This window comes from Chiloscyllium plagiosum, unplaced genomic scaffold (assembly GCF_037043375.1).
Source record: "Chiloscyllium plagiosum isolate Xiang-an unplaced genomic scaffold, Cpla_swu_hap1 HiC_scaffold_23, whole genome shotgun sequence".
NCBI lineage: Eukaryota > Metazoa > Chordata > Chondrichthyes > Orectolobiformes > Hemiscylliidae > Chiloscyllium > Chiloscyllium plagiosum.
In genome coordinates this window covers 18306944-18321882 of record NW_028270161.1, presented here as the reverse complement: position 1 = coordinate 18321882, position 14939 = coordinate 18306944, and the positions used below count along the sequence as shown (strand labels likewise).

General features: G+C 40.3%; 1 protein-coding gene across 4 annotated transcripts in view; it reads left to right on the top strand.

Annotated features, from left to right (window-relative positions):
• Positions 1–11173, top strand: part of ube2h (ubiquitin-conjugating enzyme E2H (UBC8 homolog, yeast)) — a 117941-nt gene extending 106768 nt beyond the window's left edge. For all 4 annotated transcript variants that reach the window (XM_087999421.1, XM_087999422.1, XM_087999423.1 and 1 more), the window contains 2 exons: positions 9358–9486; positions 10166–11173. In XM_087999421.1, coding sequence (XP_087855547.1) covers positions 9358–9486; positions 10166–10290 — 254 coding nt within the window. In that variant the 3' untranslated portion in view covers positions 10291–11173. The remainder of the gene's footprint in view (positions 1–9357; positions 9487–10165) is intronic.
• The last annotated feature ends 3766 nt before the right edge of the window (positions 11174–14939 follow it).

The following is a 14939-nucleotide window of genomic DNA, read 5'->3' as shown; positions in this document are numbered from 1 at the left end:
CCATTTGCACTACTTTCTGAGGCATTGTGTTCCAAAGTTGTACAGCCTTCAGAGAGGAAACGCAAGGTTTGTGAAGGTTTGTAGCTCAGGTTGAGGTTTAGGGTGTAGGTTTGCTCACTGAGCTGTAGGTTTGATATCCAGATGTTTCATTACCTGGCTAGGTAACATCAGTGGCGACCTCCAAGTGAAGTGAAGCTGTTGTCACCTGCTTTCTATTTATATCTTTCTCCTGGATGGGGTTCCTGGGGTTTGTGGTGATGTCATTTCCTGTTCATTTTCTGAAGGGTTGGTAGATGGCAAGTAGATCTATGTGCTTGTTTATGGCGTTGTGGTTGGAGTGCCAGGCCTCTTGGAATTCTCTGGCATGTCTTTGCTTAGCCTGTCCCAGGATACATGTGTTGTCCCAGTCGAAATGGTGGGTTTTTTTTCATCTGTGTTTTGGGCTACGAGGGGGAGGGGGTCGTGTCTTTTTGTGGCTAGCTGGTGTTCATGTATCCTGGTGGCTAACTTTCTTCCTGTTTGTCCTACGTAGTGTTTTTGGCAGTCCTTGCATGGAATTTTATAGATGATGGTTTTGTCCATGGGTTGTACTGGGTCTTTTAAGTTTTAGTTTTTGTTTGAGTGTGTTGGTGGGTTTGTGTGCTACAAGGATTCCAAGGGGTCTCAGTAGTCTGGCTATCCGTTCTTCTTGAATACGTCGTATAGGTGGTTCTCCTCTGTTTTTCGAAGTTCGTCTGTGCTGCAGTGTGTGGTGGCTCATTGTAATAGTGTTCTGATACAGCTTTGTTTGTGTGTGTGTTGGGATGGTTGCTGGTTAGTTGAGTATTTGGTCAGGTGTTTGTCGGTTTTCTGTATACGCAGGTTTGTAATTCTCCCTTGTCCTTTCTTTCTACTGTGACGTCCAGAAATGCAAGTTTGTTGTCAGTTTCTTCCTCCTTGGTGAACTTTATGCCTGTTGATGTTAAATGTCTCTTCTATCTTGTTTCGCTTTGTGATGACAAAGGTGTCTTCTACGTAGCGAACCCAGATTTTTGGTTTGATGATTGGTAGGGCTGTTTGTTCTAGTCTTTGCATTACCCCTTCTGCTATGAATCCTGATAGCGGAGATCCCATGGGTGTGCCGTTGGTTTGTTTGTAGACTATGTTGTTGAAAGTGAAGTGGGTGGTGAGGCACAGGTCCACTAGCTTCATGATGTTTTCGTTGGTAATGTGATTGATGGTGGTTGGGGTGTGTGTGATGGTCTGTTCTAAAAGTGTGGCGAGTGTTTCCTTTGCGAGGTCGATGTTGATGGAGGTGAACAGTGCTGTTACGTCGAATGAGATCATTGCTTCGTCTTCCTCTATTTTGGAAACATTTCTCCTTGTCTCTGGCAATAAGATCATGAGGAATTGGAAAAGGAGTAGGCCATTTGACCCCTCCAGCCTGCCCTGCCATTCTCTCGAATCATGGCTGATTTGACATTCCTCGCGTCAGCCTTCTGGTGTTTTGCCCATAGCCATTGATTCTCCTCCTGATTTGAGTTTATCTAGCTCAGCCTTAAATATACACAAGGACTCTGCCTGCAGACCTTTGTGGTAAGAAGTTCCAAAAACACTCAACCCTCAAAACAAATTTCTCCTAGCCCATGTCTTAAATTGCCATCATTTAATTCTGAGGCAATTGCCTTTGGTCCTGGACACTCTAAAAGTGGAACCACCATCTCAGCATTTTCCCTGTCAATCTCTTAACAATCCTGTATGTTTCAGTGAAATCGCCTCTGTTCTAAACTCAGGTGGGTAGCAGCCCAGTTTATTTAGTCTTTGCTTATAAAACAGTTCTTCTACACTTTGGATCATCCTAGTGAACCTTCTCTGATCTGCCTCCAATTAAATGGTACCTTAAAGGGACTAAAACTGCTCTCAGTACTCCAGATGTATTATCACCAGCACCTTACATAGTTGCAGAAGATTGCCCCACACTCATACTCCTACACCTTTGAAATAGGGCCAGCTTTCCATTCGCCATCCTGATTAATTGCTGCACCTGTGTGCTAGCTTTGTGTTTTGTCAGTAAGTATCCCAAGTCCCTTTGGATTGCAGCTTTCTGCAGTATTTCTCCATTTAAATTATGTTCTTTTGTTCCACTTTCCAAAATGAGCAACTTCATAATTTAACACGTTAAACTCCATTTGCCAATTTTTTATCCATTTATTTAACCTATCAGTATTTATCTATAAACTGTTGTATCCCTCTCTCAACTTGCCTTTCCACCTTTTTTTTCATCATTGTAAATTTGGCTGCAGATTTAATGATTTCAAGAAAGGAAGCAATGTATTTTAAGCAGTTGCAATGCCAGTACTGATCCATGTGGAACCCCACTGGTTGCAGATTGCCAACCTGAAAAATAACCTATCCTAAAATGGTGACCCATAATTTTAATGCTATGTCTTCTATTTCTGGAGACACCCTTTGCATGTGCAGTTTATGAAGACCATTTAGGAACTTATGCACTTCAATCATATCGCCCTCACTCTTCCAGCTCCTGTGAAAACAAATCCATGTCCAGCCAATGCTTCTAAGATAATCCACTTATTCCAGTTATTAACTTAGTAAACCTCTATTGAACAGCCTCCAATGTGTTTACACCCAGCCTTAAATAAGGAAACCAAAGTTGCACATGCTGTATTAGAGATGAGGTCTCACCGGTGCTGTCTTTAACTGGAACATATTATCCTTCCTTTTAGGCTCAAATAATTTTGTAATAAAATATAGCATCCCATTAGCCATTTTAATATATGCTGTACCTGTATATTAATTTTTTGTGATTCATCAGAGCATCTAAATCCTTCTGCAGCTCAGAATTCTGCATTTATTCTCCACCTTGATAAGAATAAAAAAATGCAGAATATTATTTGAATAGAATAGAATTTCTATTCCACTCTGTTCTATTTAACTGATTCTGTTTATTTTATTCTTATCAAAATCAAACATCTTCACGTTGCCCATACCTCCGTCTGCCAGATTTTTGCCCACTCACTTAGCCTATTTATATCCATCTGTAACTTGTCTTAATATTCTTTCCTACCTATCTTCGTGTCGAATGTGGATTTAACTGCCATGCCTTTGATTTCTCATCAAATTTGGCGGATATAAATTGTAAAACGCTGAGGTCCCAGTACCAATCATTGCAGGACTCCACTTGTCACATCCAAGAAATCGGAAAAAGACAGTTTGTATACTCTATTTCTGGTAACCAGCCAATCTTCTATCATATTAATGTTACCCCAATACCAGAGCTTTTATTTTTTGCAGTAGCCTTTGATGTGGCATCTTATCAAATTACTTGGGAAAATCCAAGTGTGATGTGTCCACAGGCTTCCCTTTTATCCTGAGTAACAGCACTTTCAATATTTATCTATAAATTCTTTATATCCCTCTCACAACTTGCCTTTCCACCTTTTTTTTTCGTCATCTGCAAACTTGACTGCAGATTTGCGTCCTTCAGCGAACTCCAATAAAATGGCTAAACATTATTTTCCTTTGCCAAACCCATTCTGACTGTTCCCAGTTATGTTGAGTTTTTCTATGTGGGCAGCCATAATTTCTTGGACTGAATCATTCCTTTCCTAGTATAAATATAGGGCTGACTGGCCTCCCTTGAATAGCGCAGTCATATTTGCTACTTTCTAGTCTGTTGGAACCTTTACCTGATAATAGGAAAAACTGGATACTTGACCTCCTTGTATCTGTTACCTCATGAGTAACTTCTTTTAAAACCCTAGAATGAGGTCCATCTGGTTCTTGAGAGATTTTTCAGCCTACAGCTTTATCAGTTTGGTTAGTTCCACTTAACTTGTGATTGTAAGTTCACCAGGTTCCCCATTCCCATTTGATCTCCAGATTTACAGCTCTTATTGGCGTCTCATCTTTGTGCAGTAATATGCTTTCTCTTTAAATTTTCTGCTTTTCCTAACTGCTTTATTTAACTATGGATGTGGTTGTTCCTTTTGGAATTGTACTTTACAATAGGAATATACTTAGCATTCTAAAAATCCCTTGAATGTCTGTGCACTGTCTCGATTATCCTGTAGTTTGCCAATTCACCTCAGATCTGTTCAGCTTTCATGTCCAAATAGTTGCCCGTATTTGTTTAAAATGCTAGTCTTAGCCCCAGTCTTCTCTCTCTCAAGCTGGATGCAAAATTCACTATAGTTGTGGTCACTGCTACCAAGGAATTCTTGAAGTCTGAGATCATATGCAACTACAAACCTAAATATGTTCTGCTGTCTGATCGGTTCAAACATGTGCTGCTTTAAGAAACAATTTTTAAAATATTCTAAAAACTCATCCAGGCTATCTTTTGTCCTGTTTATATGTGGATTAAAGTCATCCATGATTATTTTCTTCCCATTATCTCTCACTATTTCCTGTTGTATATTTTGTCTTTCATTATTGTTGATGTTCGCCCCCCCCCCCGTAGACTATGCTCTCTAACAACCCTCTACTATTTCTCACCGAAACCTAAAGAAGTCCCACATTCTGATTTCCTGAACCAAAGTCATCTCTGCCAAGTAAATTTACAGAGCTATCCCTTTACCTTTATGTAGCTTCCTATTTTTATTGAATGTCAACCCCCTCCCCACGCATGCATGCATGCGGGCACACAAAAACACAACACGCGCACACACACACACACACACACACACACACACACACACACACACACACACAACCCAATTCGTATTTTCCTGAGCCCATGGCACTGTAATGTCTACCAGGTCATATTGATTCACTTCAGTGTGCTCTGTCAATTCATTTACCTGGTGCATACTGCATTCATTCAGGGACAGAACTTTTAGTTTTTTCCAGTTACATTTGTCGCATCTAATCTTGATTGGTGTATTCCTGTGTTTTCTTTCTCCTGTACCACTTTGTCTGTTTGATATAACACATCTTTCCATATTTGAATCTTTTCTCCCTATTCTGTTTTGGTAAATCCCTCTTTACTTTGCTTGTTGTGCAGTTCACAAGAATACTGACCCCAGCACAAGTCAAGTTTAGACCTGCTTTCTTCAGTAAGTTTGAATTATAGGGAGAGGCTGAATAGGCTGGGCTTTTTCCCCTGGCTGAGGAGTGACCTTACAGGAGTTTATAAAATCATGAGGGGCATGCATAGGGTAAATAGACAAGGTCTTATACCTTGGGTGGAGGAGTCCAGAATGACAGGGCATAGGTTTAGGGTGAGGGGAAAGATTTAAAAGGGACCTAAGGGGCACTGTTTTCATGCAAAAGGTAGTGTATGTATGGAATGAGCTGTCTGAGGAAGTGGTAGCGGCTGGTTCAATTACAGCATTGAAAAGGCATATGGATGGGTATATGAGTAGGAAGGGTTTAAAAGGATATGAGCCAAGTGCTGGCAAATGGGACTAGATTAATTCAGGATGTTTGGTCGGCATGGCCGAGTTGGACCGAAGGGCCGGTTTCTGTGCTGTATATCTCTATGACTTTAGACTTGTACAAGTGGCTTGCTTCTTTAATGTCGGTCTTTGAGCCATATCTTCATTTCTCTAATTTATGTAATGCCAATTTGCATAAAGCTTGGGTGATAATCCTGCAGTTATAAACTTTAAGGTTCTGCTTTTTAATTTCATGTCTCGCTCCTCATATTGTGTGCAGAACTTCTTCCCTTGTTCTTTATTTTGGTACTTACATGCATCGCAACCACTGGATCCTCCATTACTACTGCAAGTTCCTGTCTAGCCTTGAGCAGTTGTCCTTGGTCCTGGTACCAGGCTGCCAACTCAGCCATTTAAATACTCTCTTTGCACAGAATGGTGTCAAAACCCCTCACTATACTGTCACCTACTACTGTTACTCAATTCTTTGGTGCTCCTCCCACTGTGGTTTCCTGCACCTCTATGCCACAGTTGGTTGTTCAGCTGTCCTGCAGCCCCTGCTCTAATCTGAACATGTTGAGAGAACATTAAACCTGTAGGGCATTTCCAGAAGCTAACACTCCTACTTCTCCCTTATGATTACTGCCTCTGTGTGGACCTTCACGCTCCATGCATAGTTGTGGCTTCTGGAATAAGAGGTCAGTAGTTTAGCACATTAGTTGGCCTACCAGAATTTCTGAAGTCTGCGCAGCTGCATAGTTTAAAGGGAACATTGTTCCTTGCCTTTAGGTCCTCTCATCTGCCTCCGTTGCAGTCAAACCCTCCTACCCTTGCCATTGACCAAATCAAAAGTCAATTTCCCAAGTGATGTGATTGCCACCTGGTACAAAGAATCCAAGTAACTTTGTTCCCACTCCACCCCACCTATAGTTCAGCCTTTAGCTTAAACTCTGAGCAAAGATTTGAGCTTCAACTGTTCACTGTAGATGTTGGCCCTGGATTGCAGTGGTATCCATGAACTTTCACATGTTGCTGTCTTGACACATCTCCTAATCTGCCATCCTTGATGAGTTTTAATTCATGTCTTCATCATGCAACTGTTATCTTGCACACCTCTGAAGTTACTTCTTTGCTGCCAGCTTTGAAGGTTGAAAGAACCATTGTCTATCATCAAATCATCTGATACTAAGCATCAGTTTCATTGCTTTTTTTAAAAAGTGTTTGAATGTCTCCAGTGTTTCTGAGCAGCTTGAACCTGGTGAAAACTGCAGTGTAGTTTGGATCAGCATGCTGCACAGTTTTTGATTTCTTCTGACTTGTACCCAATGGAGGTGCAGTTTTTGCTGTATATTTCAACATCAGTTGACTTTATTGACTGCTTCTCACATTGGTTCAACATTGAGTCTATTGCACACCTCAGTCTTATTCAGCTTTATTGTTCATGTATTTCATTTTTGATCTGTTTTCCTTTTCTATGTGCTGTTGTAGTTGACATTAACCCATGTATTTATATTTTGCTCAAATGGTCCCATAATTTCTGAGTTGCCTCTGATTTCATTGTACATTGATGTATCAGATTTAAACAATTTGTACTGAGTCCAGGCATTTGCATAACTGCTGAACTCTGGTAGTAGTGTCATTCTTTCCATCTCAGTAAAGTTGTTCACCAATGACAGGTGGCTCAGTTCTTAGTATGTTGCCTCACAGCACCAGGGACCCAGGTTCAATTCCACCCTCAGATGACTGGAGTTTGCATATTCTCCCCATATCAGCATGGGTTTCTTCCCACAATCCAAAAATGTGCACAAATGCTGGATAGCTACTCTAAGTTGCCCCCAATGCCTAGGATTGTACAGGCTGGGTGGGTTAGCCATGGTAAATGTAGGGTTACAGGGGTATGGAAGGGGAGTGGGTCTTGGTGGGATGCTCTTCAGAGGGGCCGAATGGCCTGCGTCCATACTGCAGAGATTCTGCGATCTGTCCTCCTCCCAGAAACCTGTCTCATGTTTGCATGATTTATTTTAGCAAGAATTTGCTGAAGTCTTGTTTCACCACATCTGTCTGAAGTCATGTTTCTGATACTTAAAATTCTTTGCAATGCTGAACAAATATTCTTGATTAGTTAATCAGTTTCCTTCAGAATCAAAAACTTTTGATCTCTTTTAAAAGTTGTTTTTTGAAATAAGTGAGTCCAACTACTTTGAGATTTTTTTTCTTGGTTTGAATTTTCAAATGTAATTCTTGAGCAACATTCAGTCGATCTTGAGTTGGATTCTAGACTTGAATTCCATCTAGCTTCAAATAGCATTGTGAAAAAGGACATTCATTAACTGTTCGCAATGTTACAAAGTGCTTCATGACAAATATTGCCTTATCCATCAGTGTTCTGAGACCAAAACCCAATGCCAATCTAACTGAATAAGATTGAGAAAATATTGCTCTCAATAGATCTATTTAGATTGAGGAAACTGCTGAGTGTAATCTATATTTTGTGAAAAGTTATGGTTTAAGTTGGAAATCGTTTGAGTGTTAAATTCAACCTGAAGGCACTTAGAAGTCTACACTGAACAATATACTCATCTGAGTATTAGATTGAGCGCAAGCAATATGCCACAGCCTGCTGACAGTCCTTGCACACCAATAGAAGCTGGGTGGGTAAGATAGCTGAGACACTCCTGAAACTACACCAAATAAGATGTCAGTATTTTCAAGAGAAGAAAACAAGTGACACCAATTTCTATAAAATCAATGCATGTTAATTGGAGGTGAAAATGAGCCTTGGGCCTAGTAACATGTTTGTTATGTATGCTGTCATTTCTGACGACTTAAGTACTGAGCACAGTGCCTCTGGAGTAGTTTCACCCAGTTCCTTAATCGTCCATTGTGACTTTCACCATTTATCACCCAAGTTAGTTTAAAGCTGATTTCAAAAGCTGAGTTAAGCATGCCCATTCATGGCAAGGAAGTTATTGAAAAGGAAAGCAAAACAAAGTAATGTGTTGTATGGGTGCAAGATTCCCTAAACTTCAATCTAAAACAGTCTTTACCTCAGTAATGTAGTATCGATGACCCTATGTTGCTCCTGTTGATAGCTTGCCAGATTTAATGGGATCTAGATTTGTTTTTGGACTCTTTGCAATTCTACCTTACCCCTCAAGTGAGTTGATGAGAAGTTTGAACCAATGCATTCTGTGAACTCTGAACCAGTGCATTCTGTGAACTCCTTTGATTGATTTAACCCTCGAAACCCAATCTCAATCCTTCATTTATGCACTTTGTACAAAGCCAATTCTGGATGAGCTTTTGTGAGGTTTGGACATCTTGAAAATGGTGTTCTCTGGATTTTGAAGGTTTACAAACGTGCTTTTACCCATCTTTCAGGTTCAGCAATTTAAGTAAGCTGAGGCATGAAGTTGTTAGTGACAAGGGCTGCAAGGTAGTTTGGAAATATTTTGTTTTAGGTATGTCATTATTGGGTAATTTCACTTGCATAGTTGTGTGCAATCACTGGGTTTAACAAGTTGAGCTGAGAAGTTTGGACATCACTAATCGTTAGGATGACTCTAGCTGTTCAAATAACTGCATGAAGGTAAATTTTGGAGTTCAACTAGTTATGCGCCTGTGTGCATAGTTGAAGATTCCTAAATTTTGGCAATCTATGTCTGAACGTCCACAATTAAGTAAATGGAGAGTGTATGCAATCACAGTAAAGGAAAGAGACCTGATTAGGTATTTGTGTTTAAATTCAGGGCTGTTCAGGTATGGTGATGTTCACCCATGTACATCTGATACCCTGCTGATCAAACATCAATCTTTTTGTTCAGATTCCTTGTCATGTAATGAGGGCATTTCATACTTGGCCTAACATAAACAGTTGTCTTTAGAGCAGACTGTACAGTGTCTGTGGGATAGTTTTTGATCGTCCCACTACAAATTTGCTCTTACGCAAGGGAGTAATTTGGCTTGTGTATTTTCCTACTAGACCTCACCAACATATTTGAGTCGTTCCTGCCTCAGCTGCTGGCCTATCCCAATCCAATTGACCCTTTAAATGGTGATGCTGCCGCAATGTACCTCCATCGACCAGAAGAGTACAAACAGAAAATAAAAGGTAAGGGTTACCTTTAAATTTATATTAAAACTGTGAATATGATACAAGGTTTTATGGTTGTGGAATGAGAGATTTGGTGCTAGTCTGGCATATTTGGAATCCAGTGCTGGCACAGAGTTCTCCTAAATGAGCAGCATCATGACTAGTGGTGGAGTCTAACCTCCCTGAGGAAGACTGTTGTATTTGCACCTGCCTTTGTGGGCAACTTGACTGTGGATTGGGTGTGTGTGTAAATCAGACTGGCCTAGGATGTTGTTTTGGTTCAGCTGATTTTACCCAGTGAAGCAGTGTTATCTGATCCCACATTCTACCGGCAGATCCACCGAAAGTGTTACCTTTTCAGTCTCTTTGTGGCTGACTGATATGTTTGCAACATTTTGTTTTTATTGCAGTACTCAGAGATTGAGGATTTCCAGCTTTGAAGTGGTGTCTTCGCTGACACTCAACTGTAATGAGGAGAGATTACGACATTATATTAGAAAGTATCCTGAGCCTGTGTCAATAATGAGCAAATTAACTAGGCATTCACTTCACTGCTGTTTTGTGCTGTCATGCTGTGTTGCGTTTTCCTTAAGTATATTATTGCATTTGAGATTTTGTAAAGTTGCAGTTGCTATACTAAATGCAAGTCTCTTTTTATTCCTTCCCTCCCTCCTTCAAACCCAAACACTTTTCACAGAATATATCCAAAAATACGCAACAGAAGAGGCGTTAAAGGAACAAGAGGAGGGTGCAGGTGAAAGTTCATCAGAGAGCTCCATGTCTGACTTCTCCGAGGATGAGGCCCAGGATATGGAATTGTAGTAGTGTCACCATCCTCTTTCAAAGAGACAGACTATATAATTTCCTAACCATTGAAAAGCAGACTATAATATTCATATTTAAAAACAAAAAAGCAAGTTTTTTTTATTACTAAAACCAGGTTTTTATGGATAGCATTGGTATATTATCACCCTAGTTTTTTTCTCTCCTTGGTCATTTCTCCAACTTGAAGTGCATCTTACCGCACATTCCACTAGCTGTGAGGCCCAAATGCATGCTATCTCATAACTTTGGTATACCTAACTTGTAACATGTTTTGACCCAAAAATGGAAGAGAGCAAGAAAAAACGAACAATGGATTGGTGCAGAGCGGGATATCAACCAAGCAAGAGTGACTATTTATGCTGTCTGCTTCTCGATCAGAAAAAACAGCGCTAGAGAGAACAGAAAGTTTCAGTAAAATCGAAGCACAATGGAAGGTTTATTAGCAGAAGAAAAACTAACACATTATTTGCTCTGCATGTTATTTTTGGTTTCTATTTTTTTTCCTCGTGAATAAAAATGGACGTACAGATTATCCATCTTTTTTTTTTATTGTGGCATGATATGGAAGAATACAACTTGTTTAGGACTTTGGTTCGTAAAGCAGATTTAATTATTTAAAAAAAAAACCTAGTGTTTGTGGCTTTAACCTGAAGGATAGTATTAAGTAATTACTAGGTAGTGGTGAACTTGATTACTCTAATTAGCACGTTGTATTATTATTATTGGGGAAATACTTGCTGGCACCCTATCTTGCTATATAGATTTTTTTTTTAAATGGCCTATTGCTATGTGCTGACTTATACCTGTTTGACTTATTTAGGGTTAGTTAGTATGCTCGCTGGTGATTTCAAATAAAAAATGTATATTTTCATTGTTACAATAGTTGATTTGACATTGATTGAAATTTTTTTCCTGCGTAGGATTCTGTGCCAGCAATTGTAAATACAGCTGTACAACAAAGGGACATTGGATCTTCCTCTTTGCAGCATGTATTGATTTTTCATCTATCCCCTCCCATTTGTATGAACTTTGCACTCATCAAGACAAGATGTGGAATACTTGGGAATAGAGCACTTCACATTTCATGTACTCACCGAATGCACAAACTATATTCAGATGCAAAGCCTGCTGCTGTGCTCCTTCTAAAAGAGAGACGCCCTCACCCAAATTCAGAAGATAGAGCATATAAGGTGGCTGATACGCTCACCATGTCTGGGCTGCCTCTTTTGAAGGATTTCGCAAGTTTCATCTTGTTTTATTTCTCGCCCATCTACCAGTGCCCTTTCATTGCAAGAGCTGAAAATGTGTTGCTGGAAAAGCGCAGCAGGTCAGGCAGCATCCAAGGAGCAGGAGAATCGATGTTTCGGGCATAAGCCCTTCTTCAGGAATGAGGAAAGTGTGCCAAGCAGGCTAAGATAAAAGGTAGGGAGGAGGGACTTGGGGGAGGAGCATTGCAAATGCGATAGGTGGAACGCTCTTCAGCCACGTTCTCAAACAACCTATCGCATTTCCTCCGCCCCTCCCCCAAGTCCCTCCTCCCTACCTTTTATCTTAGCCTGCTTGGCACACTTTCCTCATTCCTGAAGAAGGGCTCATGCCCAAAGCGTCGATTCTCCTGCTCCTTGGATGCTGCCTGGCCTGCGCTTTTCCAGCAACACATTTTCAGCTCTGATCTCCAGCAGCTGCAGTCCTCACTTTTTCTCTTTCATTGCAACCCAACCATGTTCAGAGTAAACCTGCTACACCGTTTAGTTTTGAGTGTTTGATGTTACCCATATTGAGGGAGCATAGCATAAAGAAACTGTATCAGCAGAATATTTCCCACATACTAATTTCCGAGAGCTTCGTGCTGTACTGACATTGAAACTGCACCAATTATTTTGGGTATCAACCAGAGGAGATTTCATCAATCTGTTATCAGTTTAAGTGCAGGTGAAGGGCTTGTATCTTGCACACAACAATGCCCACTTTCCCTGGATCATCCATTTTTATATAAAGCTTTAGCAAGCACAGCTGCGAAGCAGCAGTTTTAATGTCCGAATCTAATTTCCAAACAAAGTCTTTTGCAGTTCTTAACAGTTAAAGAATCTGTGCAGTACTGTTTGTCTGCATTTCAGTTCTCTTTTGTGTTCTGTCATTCAACAGTCTTGATGTTAACATTTGGAAATGGCCATCTCTGTTATATGTACCATTCCATTTGTGACAGATTTGGATACATCATTTAAATTAGTCAATGAGAGAAATAAACAGTGCTGATGTGGTGAGAGAAAAAGACCTAATGTTTCACATCAATGCTGCAAGTTCTGACAGTGTCATCAACCCTCAAAGCTTCAGCTGGTTTCCCTCTTTTCTGGTTCTATCTGGCTGGCTGAGAACTTCCAGTATTAAATTTTTTTTGTTTGCATTTCCAGCATTTGCAGTACTTTGCTTTTGATTCTGAGAGAACCTGGATTGGGAGTATTAAAGGACTTTCCTATTTGAGTAGTTAGTTATGTTGACTGAATTCACTATTGCTCCTGGGTTATGATAAATTTTGCAAGCTTTCTTTCCATCTGTAATCACGACTGGTATTGATGCTGAGGTTCATGGAGTACAAGTGATTTGGAGGTCAAGTATAATCTGTGAATGCATTTGTTTCTTGCCCATAGAACTGACATGGCAGCCTGGTGATTCTGGTTTCTGCAGAAGGATGTTTGGGCTTCTTCCACTAACCCACTATAAGCAGTTCAATTCTATTAATATCAAACACGTCTGTCTGTTTGGTGACCAGTTACAATGACCACATTAATATCCAGAGATTGGTGTATGCACAGCCTTTCTCTACAAATAGGCCTATTCCTGCCATAGCGTCCAAAATGTTGTGGTATTTGTGGTTCATGCGCCCATTAAAGATTTTCAAAGCTACTGTATACAGTGTTCTTCAGTACCTGCCAACATTCCTCCTTCAATGCCATATACACACAACTGAGTATTTAACTAACTACTGCAATGAGATCTTGTGTGAATAATGGTTGCCATGGCTTCCTAATATTTATTGAATTTCAAAGTAATTTATTGAAGGTAAAGAGTTTTAACATTTGAAATGCGACCCTCAGTGCAATTCTGAACTGCATGCGCTCAGGTGAAAAGGTGTTTGGGACAGTGGTTGTGTAAAAGTAAGGTATGTATCGCTGGCAAAATAGGAATTAATTTCAATACCTTGGCATTAAAACAGATGCTGGACACACTCAGCACGCAAGACAACTTGGATTAACGCAATATATATTTGAGACCTGGAGAATGTGTGAATGGTTGCAGAAGGTTAGCAGTGGAAAAACGAAGCCTGACAAAGTAGTGGACAGTTGTCTCCCAGGAGTACAAAGGAGAAGTATGTCAAGACATCCTGCTCACTGTTTTGGAGAATTCCTATCCCAGAACCACTGGGAATGTGGTCACAGAAGTAACATCAATGGATCAGCAATCCGTAGAGTTAAGTGCTCTGGAGTCATGAGTCCAAATCCTACCATGGAAGCTGGTGGATTTAAATAAATAAAAACTGGACCATGAAATTAGTCTCAGTTATGGTGATAATGATATTGATTGTAGTAAAAAAAACATTTGGTTCACTAATATCATTTCGTGTGGAAAATCTGCCTTTCTAGTCTAGTCTAGCGATTCCAGACCTAAAGCATTATGGTTTACTTCTTACAGCCCTTTGAGCTACTTGCTGGACCATTTCAGTTTGAGGGCAATGAGAGATGGGCACAAATGCTGATAGCATTATCCTCATCCTATGGAAAAATAGTTTCAAAAAATGCTTTTTCTTGCTGTTGTGCTCATTCACAGGATGTGGGTGTCACTGACACAAGTATTTATTGCCCATCTCTAATTGCCTTTGGGATGGTGATCTGAGTGATCTTGAACCACTGTATCAATGTGGTGAAGTTGGGTAGAAGTTCTTTGACCCAAAGGTGGTGAAGTGCACACTACTGCTACTTCACTATTTGCCCTTGCATAACATCCTGACTTGGAAATGTCGCCACACTAGAACTAGTCTATGCTGGCAACCATGACAACTGTCATTGTTCTCTAAAGCCTCCAGATCACATCATTTGTGACCTGGTCATGACACTACACCCACAACAATGTGGCTGACTCTTAACTATCCTCTGAAATGAAAGAATTGAGGACTGCAGATACTGGAGAGTCCGATGAAAAGTGTAGCGCTGGAAAAGCACAGCAGGTAAGTCAACATCAAAAGAGCAGGAGAGTCGATGTTTTGGGCATAAGCCCTTCATTGCAAATTTCCATTTTTGACCTGTACTTTTCTAGCACTACACTTTTCGACTCTATCCTCTGAAATGACCTAGTAAGTGATTCAGTGCAATAACACTTGCATCCTGTCAAAAGAATAAAACAAAATTGCAAAACAGTTGATGGTTCCAGGTGCCTGCTGATGCTGTCTTTATAGGTGGCAGAGGTTGCTTAAAAAATTGCTGTTAAACTGGTGAGTTACTGCGTTACTTGGTATAAACTGCAGCCACGTTATATCCCTGAAGGAGAGAGTCTTGAAGGTTGTCGGTAAGGTCCTCCCAGTCAAATGGGCTGCATCATTGAGTATTCTTGGAACTGTATGCATTAAGACTTCTGGGAGGTATTCTGTCACA